Here is a 15,427-nt window from a genome sequence, read left to right on the forward strand (position 1 = left end):
CGACGTGGCGTGCGCCAGGCGCAATGTGAAACGGCGGCCAGAGGGAGGCGCTGTTGCAGCATGTCAAGAGTATTTCATTGTCATATGTCCCAGATCTAGCATTGAAACATAAACAATAGGTGCAGGAGTACAATACAATACAATACAATTTAATTGTCATTTGGACCCCTTGAGGTCCAAACGAAATGCCGTTTCTGCAGCCATACATTACAAACAAACAAACAAATAGACCCCAGACACAACACAATTTACATTTTACATAAACATCCATCAGATTGCTGTGATGGAAGGCCAAAAAAACTTATCTCTCCACTGCACTCTCCCCCCCCCCCCCCCCCGATGTCGGAGTCAAAGTCAAAGCCCCCGGCTGGCGATGGCAATTGTCCCGCGGCCATTAAAGCCACGCCGGGTGGTGCGAGGTCGCACACCAGGTCTTGGTGTTAGAGCCTTGGAGTAAGGCCATTCGGCCCTTCGAGCCTGCACCGCCATTCAATATGATCATGGCTGATCATCCAACCTGTACCTGCCTTCTCCCTATACCCCCTGATCCCTTTAGCCACAAGGGCCACATCTTGAATATAGCCAATGCACTGGCCTCAACTACCTTCTGTGGCAGAGAATTCCAGAGATTCACCACTCTCTGTGTGAAAAATGTTTTCCTCATCTCGGTCCTAAAACACAAACCACAGGATGTGTGTGGCATTACATTCACATTCAACATTTAGTGCCGCAACATTTAGTGCAGCACTGTGGTAGAGTTGCTGCCTCACAGCGCCAGAGACCCAGGTTCGATCCTGACCACGGGTGCTGTCGGTACGGAGTTTGTACATTCCCCCAGTGACCCCGGGTGTTCCGGTTTTCTCCGCACTTCAAAGACGTATTGGTTTGTAGGTTCAGTAAAAATTGCAAATGCCCTAGTGAATAGTATAGCGATCGATAGTTGACACAAGCTCGGTGGGCCGAAGGGCCTGTTCCCTCACTGTATCTCTAAACTAAACTAAACTTCCATTTGTGTTAGTTTTCTCTCTTCCACTTGCACACAAACATAGAAACATAGAAAATAGGTGCAGGAGTAGGCCATTCGGCCCTTCGAGCCTGCACCGCCATTCAATATGATCATGGCTGATCATCCAACTCAGTATCCTGTACCTGCCTTCTCTCCATACCCCCTGATCCCTTTAGCCACAAGGGCCACATCTAACTCCCTCTTAAATATAGCCAAATGCACTGGCCTCAACTACCTTCTGTGGCAGAGAATTCCAGAGATTCACCACTCTCTGTGTGAAAAATGTTTTCCTCATCTCGGTCCTAAAAGATTTCCTGCTTATCCTTAAACTGTGACCCAGGGAAATGGCGACCAGAGGGAGGCGCTGTTGCAGAATGTCAAGAGCAAAGATGATACTGTTGTCATATTTCATCACGGTGAAATCGTGCAAGGAATCTTCTGAAAGACACTAGAAGCTGCCTTAACTCAGCAAGACATGCAGCATCTCTGGAGAGAAGGAATGGGTGACAGATTCGGGTGATTGTTATGACATTGTGATATGTCCCAGATCGAGCAATGAAGTTCTTACTTGGAAGTCACACAGCATGCAAACAGGCCCTTCGGCCCAACTTGCCCATACCGACCAACATGTCCCAGCTACCTAGTCCCACCTGATTGCACTTAATCCATATCCCCCCCCAAACCTGTCCTATCCAAGTACCTGTATAATTGGTTCTGAAACTTTGCGAAAGTCTCTGCCTTAACTACCCCCTCTGGTAGCTCGTTCCATATCCCCACCACCCTATGTGTGAAAAAGTTATCCCTTAGATTCCTTCTAAATCTTTTCCCCTTCACCGTAAACCTATGTCCTCTGGTCCCCTATTCCCCTACTCTGGGCAAGAGATACTGTGCATACGCCCGAAGATAGACACAGAATGCCGGAGTAACTCAGCGGGACAGGCAGCATCTCTGATCAGTCTGAAAAGGATGATCAGCCATGATCATATTGAATGGTGGTGCAGGCTCGAAGGGCCGAATGGCCTACTCCTGTACCTATTTTCTATGTTTCTATGAAGAAGGGTCTCGGCCCGAAACATTACCCATTCCTTCTCTCCAGAGATGCTGCCTGTCCCGCTGAGTTACTCCAGCAATTTGTGTCTTTCTTCGATTTAAACAGCATTTGCAGTTCTTCCCTACACACTGCATCTGCACGATCTATTCCTCTCATAATTTTATACCCAGCAGCACAATAGAATATGTGTATATATAGCACTCAGTAATATTAAAAAATTAGAAAAAAAAGTTATATATCGATATTACTAAAAGTCTGATCTTGACCACTTCCTGTTGTTCTGTATATTGATTTTAGAAAAAAAACGCTGCCACTTACGGCTGTGATTTTTGGCCATCTTACTCAGAGTCCACCTCCGCTGTGCAGGACAAAAGGATTTTTCCCAATAGTTATTAGTGTTAAAAAAATGTTGAGATTCTCTCTCCTGAAGGCCACGCCCCTTCCTGAGGGACTATAAAACCCAGAAGTGTTGAGTGCCTCAGTCGGTCTCTGCAAGATGGGGGAGAAAGAGGGTCGCGTCTCTCAGTCTGAGCTGTGAATAACACTGAACACGTCTACTAAACTGTGAGTGGTTTTACTGACCTGTCAGTGCCCTTAATGTGGTTTGAAAATATAGTTTGGAAATGCTAAAGCTGTGTAGAGCCCCAGTCGCCTCGACGCTGCAGTTGGACTCCTGGGCCGCGGGAGAAGAACAAAGGGAAGACTTTTGCCTTCCATCACAGTGAGGAGGTGTTGGAGATTCAATGTGATGGATGTTTGTGTAAATTGTGTTAAGTGTGTGTCTTGGGTTTTTTTTGTCATGTCTGCAGGAATGAAATTTTTTTCAAACCTTGTCAATAAAAGGCATTCTATTCTATTCTGCATATGCATGACAAACATAATTATGTTCAAAATACAAAGTCCTGGAGTAGCTCAGCCATGTCTGGAGGACATGGCTGGGCAACATTTCGGGACACTACTTCAAACTGGGAAACAAGGAACTGCAGATGCTGGAATCTTGTGTAAAACGCAAAGTGCTTGAGGAACTCAGTAAGTCAGGCAACATCTGTGGAAACGTGAAGCGATTTTAGTCCTTCAGACTCTTCAGTCTTTGTCTCTCTGTAATCATTAGCAACCCAGTCGAAATTTTATCCCACCCCCCACACTCCCGCGCATCAAGTTATTGGTAATGGCATTGGTTTATTGATGGAGATACAGTAGAAAGCTTTTGTTTGCCTGTTATCCAATCAATCAGATAATATCAAGGTTCAAGATCATTTATTGTCACGTGTACCAATTAAGGTAAAGTGATATTCAATTTATCATACAGCCATACTAAAAAACAGTTAACATAAATATCCACCACAGCGGATTCCCCACATTCCTCACTGTGATGGAAGGCAGTAAAGTCTAATCTTCTTGCTTCTTTGCTCGACTTGCTCGGGGTAGTCGAACCATCCGCAGTCGGGACGATCAAAACTCCTGCAGCCGGCGATCGAAGCTCCTGCATCGGGGCTATTGAAACTCTTGCGTCAGAGCGTTCGAAGCTCCTGCGGCTTGGAGCTCCCGAAGTCGGTCCCTAACCAGGGACTGCAAGCTACAGGGTGTTAAAATTCGCAGGCTCCCGCGGCTTGGAGCTCCGAGGTCGATCCCCTACAGAGACTGCAAGTTCCATGATGTTAAAGTCCACAGGCTCCTGTGGTTGAAGCTCAAAAAATCTATCTCCAGCAGAGGCCACCAGCTCCTCGACGTTAGGCCGCAGTGTGAACGGAGATACAATACAGAAAAAAAAATCGCATCTCCGTCGAGGTAAGAGATTTAAAAAAAGTTTCCCCACCCCACATAAAACAAGCTAAAAAACACTAAAACATACATTTAACACATACTATAAACAACAAAGAAGGAATGGACGAGACAGACTGTTGGCGAGGCAGCCATTGCTGGCGCCACCCGGTGGATATTATATGTATAATAGTACATTGTAGATGAATGCAATGAAACCATACACAAGTACAACAGACTGATGAAGAGAAATTACCAGTGTGCAGAATATATTTTTTTCAGCAAGGTGGCGTAACAGTTCCATAGAACTGGCTAATATCTTATGAGGCATGTTGAGAGGACCTGTACTATACCTTAGATAGACACAAAATGCTGGAGTAACTCAGCAGGACAGGCAGTATCTCTGGAGTGAAGGGATGGGTTACATTTCGGGTAGGTACTCTTCTTCAGTACTACACCCCAGTTTGGGAAAGAACTGTTTTAGCAATTGGTGTACAGTTATTAGAGAGAGTCATGGTACCTATCCGGAATTTACTTGTTTCAAAACACTGATAAAAGTCAGAAGCAGTTACGTTTCTTTGTGACCTTGCGAAACTTCCTCAATTATTTCCTAAAGCTCCTTTCTATCAATGCCCTTGTAATTTTATTCATGTTTCTGGAGCCGTGACATAACATAAATAACCGACTGTATTCCCCATATCTTTGACGTACTTTAAAAAAAAAAGTAGGGTCTGAAGAAGGGTTTTCGACCAGAAACGTTGTCTATTTCCTTCGCTCCATAGATGCTGCCTCACCCACTGAGTTTCTCCAGCATTTTTGCCTACCTTTAAAAAAAAAAAGACGCACCCTTTACAAATTAATCTCATCCCGACTTGTTCGTTTTGTTGACGAGAACGAGCGATTCCGAAATCTCTCGGTAAGCGCTTTGTGTATCTTATCGAGCATCCGGATGGCATGCTGTCTGACGCTTCATAGTTGTTTGCCACTCAAAAGAACTGATTCAATCCGTGCAGGGACAGCGGTAACGAGGGCACTTTCGGCAACAGACCATGATCATTTCCTACTTGATGCTTAACCTTCTCTGTGTCTCCACCAGGGCGCTGTCTCTGGCCATGGTGCTGAAACCTAGCCCTTCTTGTGCCTGCGACTCGTCAAGGTTTACAATTGAATCCATCTTTCGCCGCCTCCTGCTCCTCGAAGTCAGTCCCACCACGCGTTTCAAATCAGGATAATTTGTTTCAAAGTTTAATCACAGCTGGGCATTATTTAGTCCACGGCACCTCCAGAAACCATAGTTGTATTACGGATATCCTGTCTTTCAATACAAAAAGTGGTTGAAATGTTTGTTTATCTCATTACCAGCAGCCGCAATGTTGCAGCGACTGTGCTTTCCATTTATACAGCGTTTGGCCGAATAAAGTGCCGTGGGGTTCCCAGCGGATGCGAGAGGCGTCGTTTAAATGTGTCATGTGGAGGACTCTGTTCTTACAAAACTATCCTAGTGTTTCCTTACCAGAAGCCTTGGATGAACCAGGAGATCCGCATTCTTCTGAGGAGCAGATCCCGTGCATTCAGAACTGGCGACACAGTTGTTTATAAGAAGTCCAGATACGACCTTGACAAGGCCATCAAAAAGGACAAAAGGGACTTTAGCTCCACTGAACACTGATGTGCCTTCCCGAGCCCCCATACGCCCTGATGGTATTACAGTCACAGTTACAGAGGCCAATGTCAGAAGATCCTTCAGGGGGGGTGAACCCTTGGAAAGTGTCTGGACCTGATGGTATACCCGGTTGAGTTCTCAAAACTTGTGCGGACCAACTGGCTGGAGTTTTTGCAGACATTTTCCACCTTTCATTACTGAGATCTGAGGTTCCCGCCTTCTTTAATAGGGCATCAATAATAATGGTTCACGAATATCGACCAGTGTCACTAATGTCCGTGATGATGAAGTGCTATGAGGTTGGTAATAGTGTAGCAATGTTACAAAATGTTGAGATTTAAAAAATCAAGTCTGCAATTTATCCCATCAGATAAAGCATAACAATAAGTTTAATTTGACACCAAATTCACTTTCATATCTCAAGTATTAAAAAAGTTATGACCATTTTCATACTCGGAAATTAGCATCTTGTTCCCTATTGATTTTCAATGGACATTACAAAAAAGCTGTGATCTTGGATAATCAAACGCCCATTTCTTAAGGAAAGATTAACATTTTTAAATAGCCTAAGTGTCCAAAGATTATTCACAAATAATTCACAATATAACATGATTTTTATATCTAATTTACATTAATTTATAGGCCAAATGGAAGGAATTTAGTGTTCAATTGCTGTAAATAAATGCCCATTTAAATCGGCTTTCTAGCGGGTTCATGTGGAACGCGCCGGTTTAGAACGTTGACATAGCGCTGGATTAGTGCCCTCAAGTGCCGAGAAAAATACTGCGGGATATAAAAAGCCCAAAATGAGCTATTCGTTATAGATAATTTGATATATAGGGTTATATATATGCCCCATTTAATGTAAAAATAAGGTACATACCTTTAATTGTTTGCTCTATAAAACCCTGGGGCTGCGAGAGGTTGCGAGATGAAACAGTAATTTTAAAACTATTAGAACTATATTATCGAGGCCTATAAAACTAATAATACCTTTTGCGACCGGGTCTTGCAGCGATTTTTCGTTAATGATTTACTAGGCTGAACATGTGCGATTAGTACAGCCTAGTAAAAATCGCGTTTTAAACCCGCCCCCTCCAAACAGCGCCAAAATCGCGGGCCTGGCTGAGGGCAGATTCCTAATGACGATTCAGGTAGGTTTTGTAACATACCTAAATAGTGTATATCAACTCCTACCTCAACAAAAACCTCGACCCACTACAGTTTGCTTACCGTCACAACAGGTCAATGGAAGATACCATCTCACTGGCTCTCCACTCTGCATGGGACCAGTTGAACAATAAAGACATTTGCGTCAGGCTGTTGTTTATAGACTACAGCTCGGCGTTCAATACCATCATCCCCTCAAAGCTGGTTACCAAGCTCATTGAAATGGGTCTCTGCGCATCCCTCTGCAATTGGATCCTCGACTTCCTCAACCACAAACCACAGTCTGTTTGAATTGGCAGAAACACTTCTTGCTCATTAACAATCAGTACGGGAGCACCTCAAGGCTGGGTACTCAGCCCCCTGCTCTACTCACTCTATACTCATGCTGTATAGCCAGACACAGTGCAAACTCCATCTTCATGTTCGCCGATGACACCACCGTTGTTGACGAATTACAGATGGTGACGAGACAGAGTATAGAAATGAGATTGACTGATTGACCAAATGGTGCCAGCACAACAAGCTGGCTCTCAATGTCAGTAAAACCAATTAACTGGTTGTGACTTTGGAAGAGGAAGGATTAAAGAATCCTGTTTATATCAACAGGACAATGGTGGAGAGTGTCAAAAACTTCAAATTCCTGGCCATGCATATTTCCGAAGATCTTTTCCACTGACCTACCCACCATCAAAGTGATCTAAAGGAGGCCCTGCCTCAAAAAGAACAGCCAGTGTCATCAAGGACCCACACCACCCTGGCCACACTCTCATTTCACTGATGAAGATATAGGACATTTCCTTCGGTCACTCCATCCCTCCCCGACCTTCTTTGTTATCTAAAACAAATGTGTTGCTCTCTTTCCCTGTTCTGGTAAAGTGTTCCATATCTGAAACATTATGCTTACTTTAGTTTAGAGATGCAGCGTGAAAACAGGGCTTGCGACCCATCGAGTCCGCACAGACCAGCGACCCCAGCATGTTAACACCGTCCTACACATACTAGGGACAATTTTACATTTACAGCAAGCCAATTAACTTACAAACCTGTATGTCTTTGGAGTGTGGAAGGAAACTGAAGATCTAAGGGAAAACCCACGCAGTTCACAGGAGCCAATATAAACTCTGTACCACCAAGCACCCGTAGTCAGGATCAAACCTGGGTCACTGGCACTGTAAGGCTGTAGCTTTACCACTGCGCCACCGTGCTGCCCATTATGCTGAAAATTGCAGCAAAGCCAAATCAATTTTAAGTCAATATTTTATCAATTCAAATTGCACTGCTGTCTAGATCAGATTGCATGAACATTGAACTTATTCTGCTATTTGAAATCTAAATAAAACAAATACAGAATTATTAATATACCTATATTAATTTAGGTATATGTTCCATTCTACAACCCCGTTTATTCCATACATTTTAAACAATAATTAATTGTTGAATCATACAATCATGGAAAGGCTGCAGTGCACAGAAAGAGGCCATTCAGCCCATCATGTTGTCTATTCGCCAAAGTGACAGTTCATTAATAAACAGAACATTGAAGTATTGGAAATATGAAATAAAAACAAAAATGCTGGAAAATATTTAGCTCATGGAGAGGGGAAAACATAACCTTTTAGACTGATGACCCTTCTTCAGAATTTAAATAGTCATTAAAACTCACTCCTTTTCCAAAGTAGAATATTCAAAAGTAAGGAGGCTGCTCATTCATTTAAATTCTCAACAGATCCATTGTGGTAGATGAAATGCCATCATGCAAATCTTTGTTGTAAGGCAAAGGTATCACAAGCAATGTACTTGGAGGCATTTACTAAAGGTAACACACGTGTGTTCTTCATTGTCGTGCACACTAAACCTTTATGGTATCTATTTATTACACAGTTGCTTCTTTTCTTGGGTTTACTGTTGGGGTCTCCTGTTATGAGGCTCCCAAGTGACTCCAATCCAGAGATCCAGGTAAGGTCCTCGGAGATATGCTGATTGTGTTTTGATAGAATTGCACTCTTGTCCAGAATGGAAAGCTGTCTCAGGCTACCGAGCTTTTGAGGGAATCCAGCAACTGATCTGGAAATGGGAGATTTCTGTCCGCAGAAGAAAAAACTATAAGCACAACGTTTTTTCTACAATGCATTTATGATCATTACTAATTGCTCATTCGCTTTGTGTCAAGAGACATATCACATGTAAAATTCTGTTACATCAGAAGAGCCAGACACATTTTGCAAACTGCGCATATGAATGTATTCCCTGTAACTTATTAATGCTTCCATCTCTTGTGGCTTAAATCTTTTAGTTCATGGAAAATGTTATACATCACTATTTTGTCCTTGTTTTTCCTATCACAGTGATTGTGCAATTTATGATTTAACATGGGTAGTTTCACTTGTTGGGTCACTGTGGCCTCAATAATCATAGAAGATCATTAGCTCTCCATTGGAGGTTAAAATCAGACCACAGTAAAACTTATCCACCCATTCAGAAACACTGATGCTTTGGTATGTAACTCATTAGGCAATGCTCTATTCTGACCCACTGTAGCCCCAGTTCCAGCACTCCCTTTCACTTACTTCCTTCCGCTCATATTGGTCATGGTTTCTGCACTCTCTTCTACTCCTCGGGCCCCCATTTCTTGTTGAAGCTGAAACTCTCTATTCCAGGCAGCATTTTCGTGAATCTCCTCTGCACCCTCTCTAAAGCATCCATACCCTTCCGGTAATTGGGTGACCAGAACTGCACATAGTACTCCAAATGCGTCGTAACCAAAGTCAAATAGAGCTGCCTCATGACTTCCTGACTCTTATACTCAATGCCCGAGCAATGAAGGCAAGACCACCATAAGCCTTCTTTACCACCCTATCTATTTATGCTGCCACCACCTTCAGTGAGCTATGAACTTGGTCTCCAAGATCCCTCTGTACATCAATGCTGTTAAGGGTCTTGTCATTAACTGTCCAGTTTCTCCTTACGCTCAACCTCCCAAAGTGCAACATCTCCCAATTCCTCAGATTTAACTCCATTGGTCAGATTAAACTCCATTTCTATTCAAGAATCAGAAAGCAAAGGGGAAGAAGAAATACACAAAGAACAACAAGCATTTCAATAGATATGGGGCATCCTAAACTCCATATCTGGTCCTAATGTGGCTCTTTACTTGAACCCAGAAAACTTCACTATTCCTTCAAAGTTGAATGCATCAGTGATCTATATCATTATTAGCACATTGTATTGCAAATGACACACATACATTTTTCTGAGAAGAATGGTTCTCGGCATTCCAATGCCCAGTCCACCTTGTCAGGAGACTTTCATCAGCCGGGCAACTCCTTGTGGAAGAAACCTTATTCAGCCTTTCAACTGGGGTTTCTGTTGATAATTTAACAATTCGTAAAGGCTCGAAGTAAACATTTCCTCGAAATCCCTTCAAAGTCACATGAAAAAAAGTAATATAGACAATTAATTCCAAGTGCTAGTTTATTCGTCTTTAACTCAACTAAATCTTATGTCAATTTATTTTATCCCCCAAGGCAACTTGGAGAATGGATTAAAATTCTCATTTTCCCAATCCCTGAAGGGTGTACTTATGTTACTTGTTTAAGTGTTTGCGAAAAGTTTGTTGGAGCAACTGTCAGCCTAAAAAAAACCCCACCCAGCCTGATGTCATCTGTTGCCGGCCCTGATTCGGTTTGGTCTTTTTTGGCTTCACTCTACACTCAGTCTGCAGAAGGGTCCCGACCCGAAACTCCACCTATCCATTTGATCTAGAGTTGCTGCTTGAGTTACCCGCTGAGTTACTCTAGCATTGTGTGCCTATCTTTGGTATAAACCGGCATCTGCACTTCATTTTTATTAAATGCAGTACCATCTTCATTGACTTTTAACTGTACTTTTAATGCTATTCCTTTGCCAATGGTAAGTGAATCAAGGTGAACCATTTTTAATGTTCAGGTAGACTATCGGCCTCCCTCCTGGCGAAAGGATCAGGATGGCTGGAATTCATTTGTTTGGCAGACAAAGTTATTTCTTATTTATGCAATCTTTGCAGAGGCACCAAACCCTCTGGATGGCAGCAAAGTAAATTGGCTGGTAATACACTTTGTATTTCCTGTCAATCAGCGGCAACTTGTTCCAAGTGAGACACTGTCATTACAAACATGCTTTTGAATAAACTACTATTTCATATATTTTGACATTTTGCATATAATGAATTTTAAAGATCTTAAGTATGTTTACTTATTGTCTAGTGTGGTTCAACATATCATCGTCACAATTAGCCACATTAAAACGACCCACACAAAATTGGGATGAATCACTCTTACCGAAGTGAAGTGAAGTGTTTCACTTTCTGAGTCCCACCACAGTCATCTTTAAATTCACCGTCAAGGGGATTATCATTAAAAGGCTTCAAAGAGAACTGGGTGATTAATTAAGCGAAGAATGTAAAGAACTCGTATTGCTTGGAGCATTGCTTCATCCCAGAAACAAGATTAGATAGCATAACTGATTAGATCCACCTTACTCTTTAAATTTTCAGGAAGTGATTGTGAAAAATTAGATTTTGTAATGAGAAAAGCTGCAGTATGTAGCTCTCATAGATTCCGACTCACATTTACCGGATTCTGTGTCGTTGCCGGAGGAAACTCCATGGCTCTTTGACAGTGTAGCTCCAGTTTTCTGCACATTAAATTAACTGTGTTAGTTCATCTTGAACTCAGTATTAAGCAAAAGTCGAAACGTTTAACCACTCATATCTGAAGATCAAAAATTGCACAGTAATATTATTTTCAAAAATTGTGTTTTTTGGGCTAGTTTACTTATCCAGTAATGGGTTTTCTTAGCTCGACGAAGAATTATGTAAAACATAAATTATACATGAATTACAAGCCTTAAGACACAAATTATATTACAGTATAAGTAAATAAGCCTGATAAACTACTCTACTATGGTGACACAAAAGATTGTAGTTGCTGGAATCTGGAGTAAAAGATAATGTGTTAGAGGAACTTAGTGACACTAGCGATTTATGTTTAAGAAACATTTAGACAAGTACATGGATAGGACAGATTTAGTGGGAAATCGGCCAAAAGCAGGCAGGTGGGATTAGTATAGATGGGACATGATGGCTGGTGTGGGCAAGTTGGTCCGAAGGGCCTGTATCCACACTGAGACTATGACTCTTTGATTCTAAGCATCATTGGTGGAGGCAAAGGCATGGTTGGCATTTTACATCAAGAGCCTGCTTTAGAACTAAGAATGACAAGGGAAGATGGCTGGTATACAGAAGTGAGAGGGAGCGTTGAGGCAGAGGCTGGAAGGTGATTCAATTCAATTCAATTCAACTTTAATGTCATCGCACAAATACAAGTATGAGTACAAGGAAATGCAGTTTTGTGTCAGTCCGTAGTAGTTGTGCATAAAGAAAAAAAAGAAAAAAAATAAATAAATAAAAAATAGAAAGAGAGAAGATACAGAATAATCAAAAAATACAGAATAATTAAACAATGGGGACGGAGGGACCGGAGAAATCTATCGGCGGGACTCCGAGTTCAGCAATGTCATTGTATTATTGTAGAAGCTGTTCCTCATCCTACTAGTACGTGACCTGAGGCTCCTGTACCGCCTCCCTGATGGGAGGAGGGCAAACAGTCCATGGTTGGGGTGTGAGGGGTCTTTGATGATCTTCCCAGCCCGTCCCAGACACCGTTTTCGGTGGAGGGCATCCATGGCAGGGAGCGGGGCACCAAGGTTGATGGGGGAGGGGGAATATTAAGACAGAGGCTTGTAACTGATAGGTGGAAACATAAGAAATAAAATAACTCATCAGATGGAAGTGGAGGAGGGAAGGTAGATATTTATTCCTTTATTTTGTTTGTTTATTGTTTTATTATTGTAAAGTGTACTGAGATACAGTGAAAAAAAAACTTTGTATGCGATCCACGCAAATTATATCAAATATAAATACAATAAACGTGGTGCAAGCAAGAAAAAGATATCAAATTCAAAACATGGTGTTACTGCTGCAGAGAAAGTACAGATAAAAAAAGTTCAAAGGCTTCAGTGAGGTAGATTGGGAGATCAGGAATACATCCTTAGCATATTGATGGCATAAGTTAAATTTCTACTCACGCTGGTTGGTGAGTGGGTATTTTGTTGATCGTCAGCATCACAGTAAATATGTTGTCAAACAATCTGTAAGACATTTTTAAAGCCCTTAGAAAGTTGCATAATTGGATTTCCCACCTGCAGAAGTTGTTCTGTTACAATGAAAAGCATTGCACCAAGACACGCCTTGTTTCCTCCACTAAAATCATTTATTCCTCCTTCCTGTGAAAGTTAAGCATCAGGGATAAATAATTGCAGCCCAGGGCCTGTCCCATTTTCACGACCTCTGCCGAGTTTGCCCTTGACTCGTACTCGCAGCATGACCGTCACGAGGTCGTAGAGGTAGGTCGGGTTGAAGACAGAGCACACATTAGTGGCCACAAAAACTTGTCCGTCCGGACCACAGGGACCCTACGACTGCACACAATCACAATTCGTGGAAGGTCGAGGAGCAATGCGAGGCCGAGGGGGTTGGAGAGTAACATACACACTGAAGGAAACCGACGTGGAAACTGACAGCCGAGCACTGACTTGGCAATCAAACCCATGATTGCTTCCAACAGCTGGAAGGAAAAAAAACTTCCATTACTCCCACTATTTTTGGAACACTTAGAACATTTACATAAACTCGCATTATTTAGTTTAGTTTAGAGATACAGCGTGGAAACAGGCTCTTCGGCCCACTGAGTCTGCCCCAACCATCATTACCTGTAGGTACACAAAAAATGCTAGAGAAACTCAGCGGGTGCAGCAGCATCTATGGAGCGAAGGAAATAGGCGACGTTTCGGGCCGAAACCCTTCTTCAGACTAGTACGCTAGTTCTGCCCTACACAGGAGAGACAATTTATAGAGGCCAGTTAGCCCACAAACCTGCAAGTCTTTGGAATGTGGGAGGAAACCTGAGCACCGGGAGAAAACCCATACGGTGACAGGGAGAACTTACAAACCCCGTGCAGCCAGACAGATAGCATTACACTGTCCAAATATACTAATTAATATCTCCTCAGAGCTCAATGCTGGAAACACTCAGCAGGTCAGGTGGATAGCTGACGGAGACACAAGAGGCTGCAGATGCTGGAATCTTGAGCTAAACACAAAGTGCTGGAGGAACTCAGCGGGTCAGGCAGCATCCGTGGAGGGAATGGGCACACGGCGTGTCGGGTTGGTATTCTCCTTCAGAGTCGCCTGTCTATTCCCTCCCCACAGATGCTTCTTGACCCGTTGAGTTCCAGATACAGTAGCTGATGGGTCTGGGTCCCGTTAACTCTTTCCCTCTCCACATATGCTGCCCGACCTGGTGCACACTTCCAACGACTTCTGTTTTAGCCAGAAACAAGTTTGGCGAATGCCTCAAACGTGAGAGTGACAATCGTACTCAGACAAAACATTCCAATTGCCCTCATTCAATTTGCCAAATCGTTTATTTTTATATTAAGGCTACACAGAACAAAGATATCCCTTTGAAAAACTCGCACGGCCAAGGCCTGTGTATAGTTTCAACTTGTACCCCGGCTTCAGGAAGCACATTTCGTCGCAATTCCCCCAAACCGTCCGCTCAGAAGTACTGAGGATTGGCAAGGAGCATATTTGGAAGTCGTTACCTGCTTGATTCACTGCGAACGGTCTTCCTTGCACGCCCGGAGAACTCGTATTCTGCTCTTGCAACAGCTATTCGCTTGAACGGGTTCCTTAGCAACAGTTCCGTGTTTCGGAGGCGAACCTAAACCCGGCAACTTCCCGGTGTCAACTTGCGTGTTGCAGTATGCCCCGACCATTGACATCACCTTCACAGCGATTGACATCACCTTCACTGAAAACCCATGTCTAAACAATCGGTGACCGAGTTGAAAAGACCCATTCAACGTTATATCAGTTACCGCCATCGCTCCTCGTTTCTCAGTACAGTATTAACTATGACAGATCTACAACTAAATTGTATAAACAGCCGAACGTGGATCGTTGTGTTATGCAGACACGAGGAACTGCAGATGCTGGAATCTAGATCAAAACACGAAGTGCTGGAGCAACTCAGCATCTGTGGGGGGAATGGACAGACTTTAGGGTTGTGGGTTGTGACCCTTCTTCAGACGTGCATGCCTCTGCTATTGCTTCGGACTAAGTGAGTGTTGTCCATGTTTTTATTCTTAACTATAATGAACCAATATAATACACCAAAGCTTTTCACTGTACCTCGGTACACCAGACAATAAACTAAACTAATATCACAAACAGGTTAAAACAAAAAGTAACCCTGCTGGCATTGGGCATATTGCAAAATTAAACAAAAACACAATGGAAAAAACATTTCAACCAGACTAGAGTTTATGCCCCTAGTTTGCAATATTTAACAATCAGATGTCAAAATGACAAATGTTTCTATTCCATCCAATCACCATCATATCATTTTCAGGAGCTTTTTAACAAGAAGCAAAAGGTGAATTAAATATAGATATAACTGTCTATGTCCTTTAAATATGCAAACTATGATTACATTCTTGTTCTATTTCTATGTGATGAATATCCATGTCATTAATATATTCAGCAGTCTATTCCGAATGGATGTGTTCAAAACCCTAATTGAAAGGATGTAGTTTCCTCACTAATTCATGGGCCCAAAGTTGAGAAGGAGGAATCCAGGAAGGCAGTGTGGAGCCGAAGTCTCCCCAAACAGAATAT

At 42.6% G+C, this 15,427-nt stretch overlaps 1 protein-coding gene across 1 annotated transcript; it reads right to left on the minus strand.

Moving 5' to 3' along the window:
* Nucleotides 1-6,695: 6,695 nt before the first annotated feature.
* Nucleotides 6,696-14,634, minus strand: LOC129705995 (uncharacterized). Its single transcript, XM_055649965.1, has 6 exons — nucleotides 14,629-14,634; nucleotides 14,353-14,471; nucleotides 12,775-12,837; nucleotides 11,256-11,322; nucleotides 9,896-10,069; nucleotides 6,696-8,732 (listed from the first exon to the last, which is right to left on the minus strand). The coding sequence occupies exons 1-6, from the start codon at nucleotides 14,632-14,634 to the stop codon at nucleotides 8,403-8,405; spliced, it is 759 nt and encodes a 252-aa protein (XP_055505940.1). The 3' UTR covers nucleotides 6,696-8,402.
* Nucleotides 14,635-15,427: the final 793 nt, after the last annotated feature.

Source organism: Leucoraja erinacea, chromosome 18 (assembly GCF_028641065.1).
Source record: "Leucoraja erinacea ecotype New England chromosome 18, Leri_hhj_1, whole genome shotgun sequence".
NCBI lineage: Eukaryota > Metazoa > Chordata > Chondrichthyes > Rajiformes > Rajidae > Leucoraja > Leucoraja erinaceus.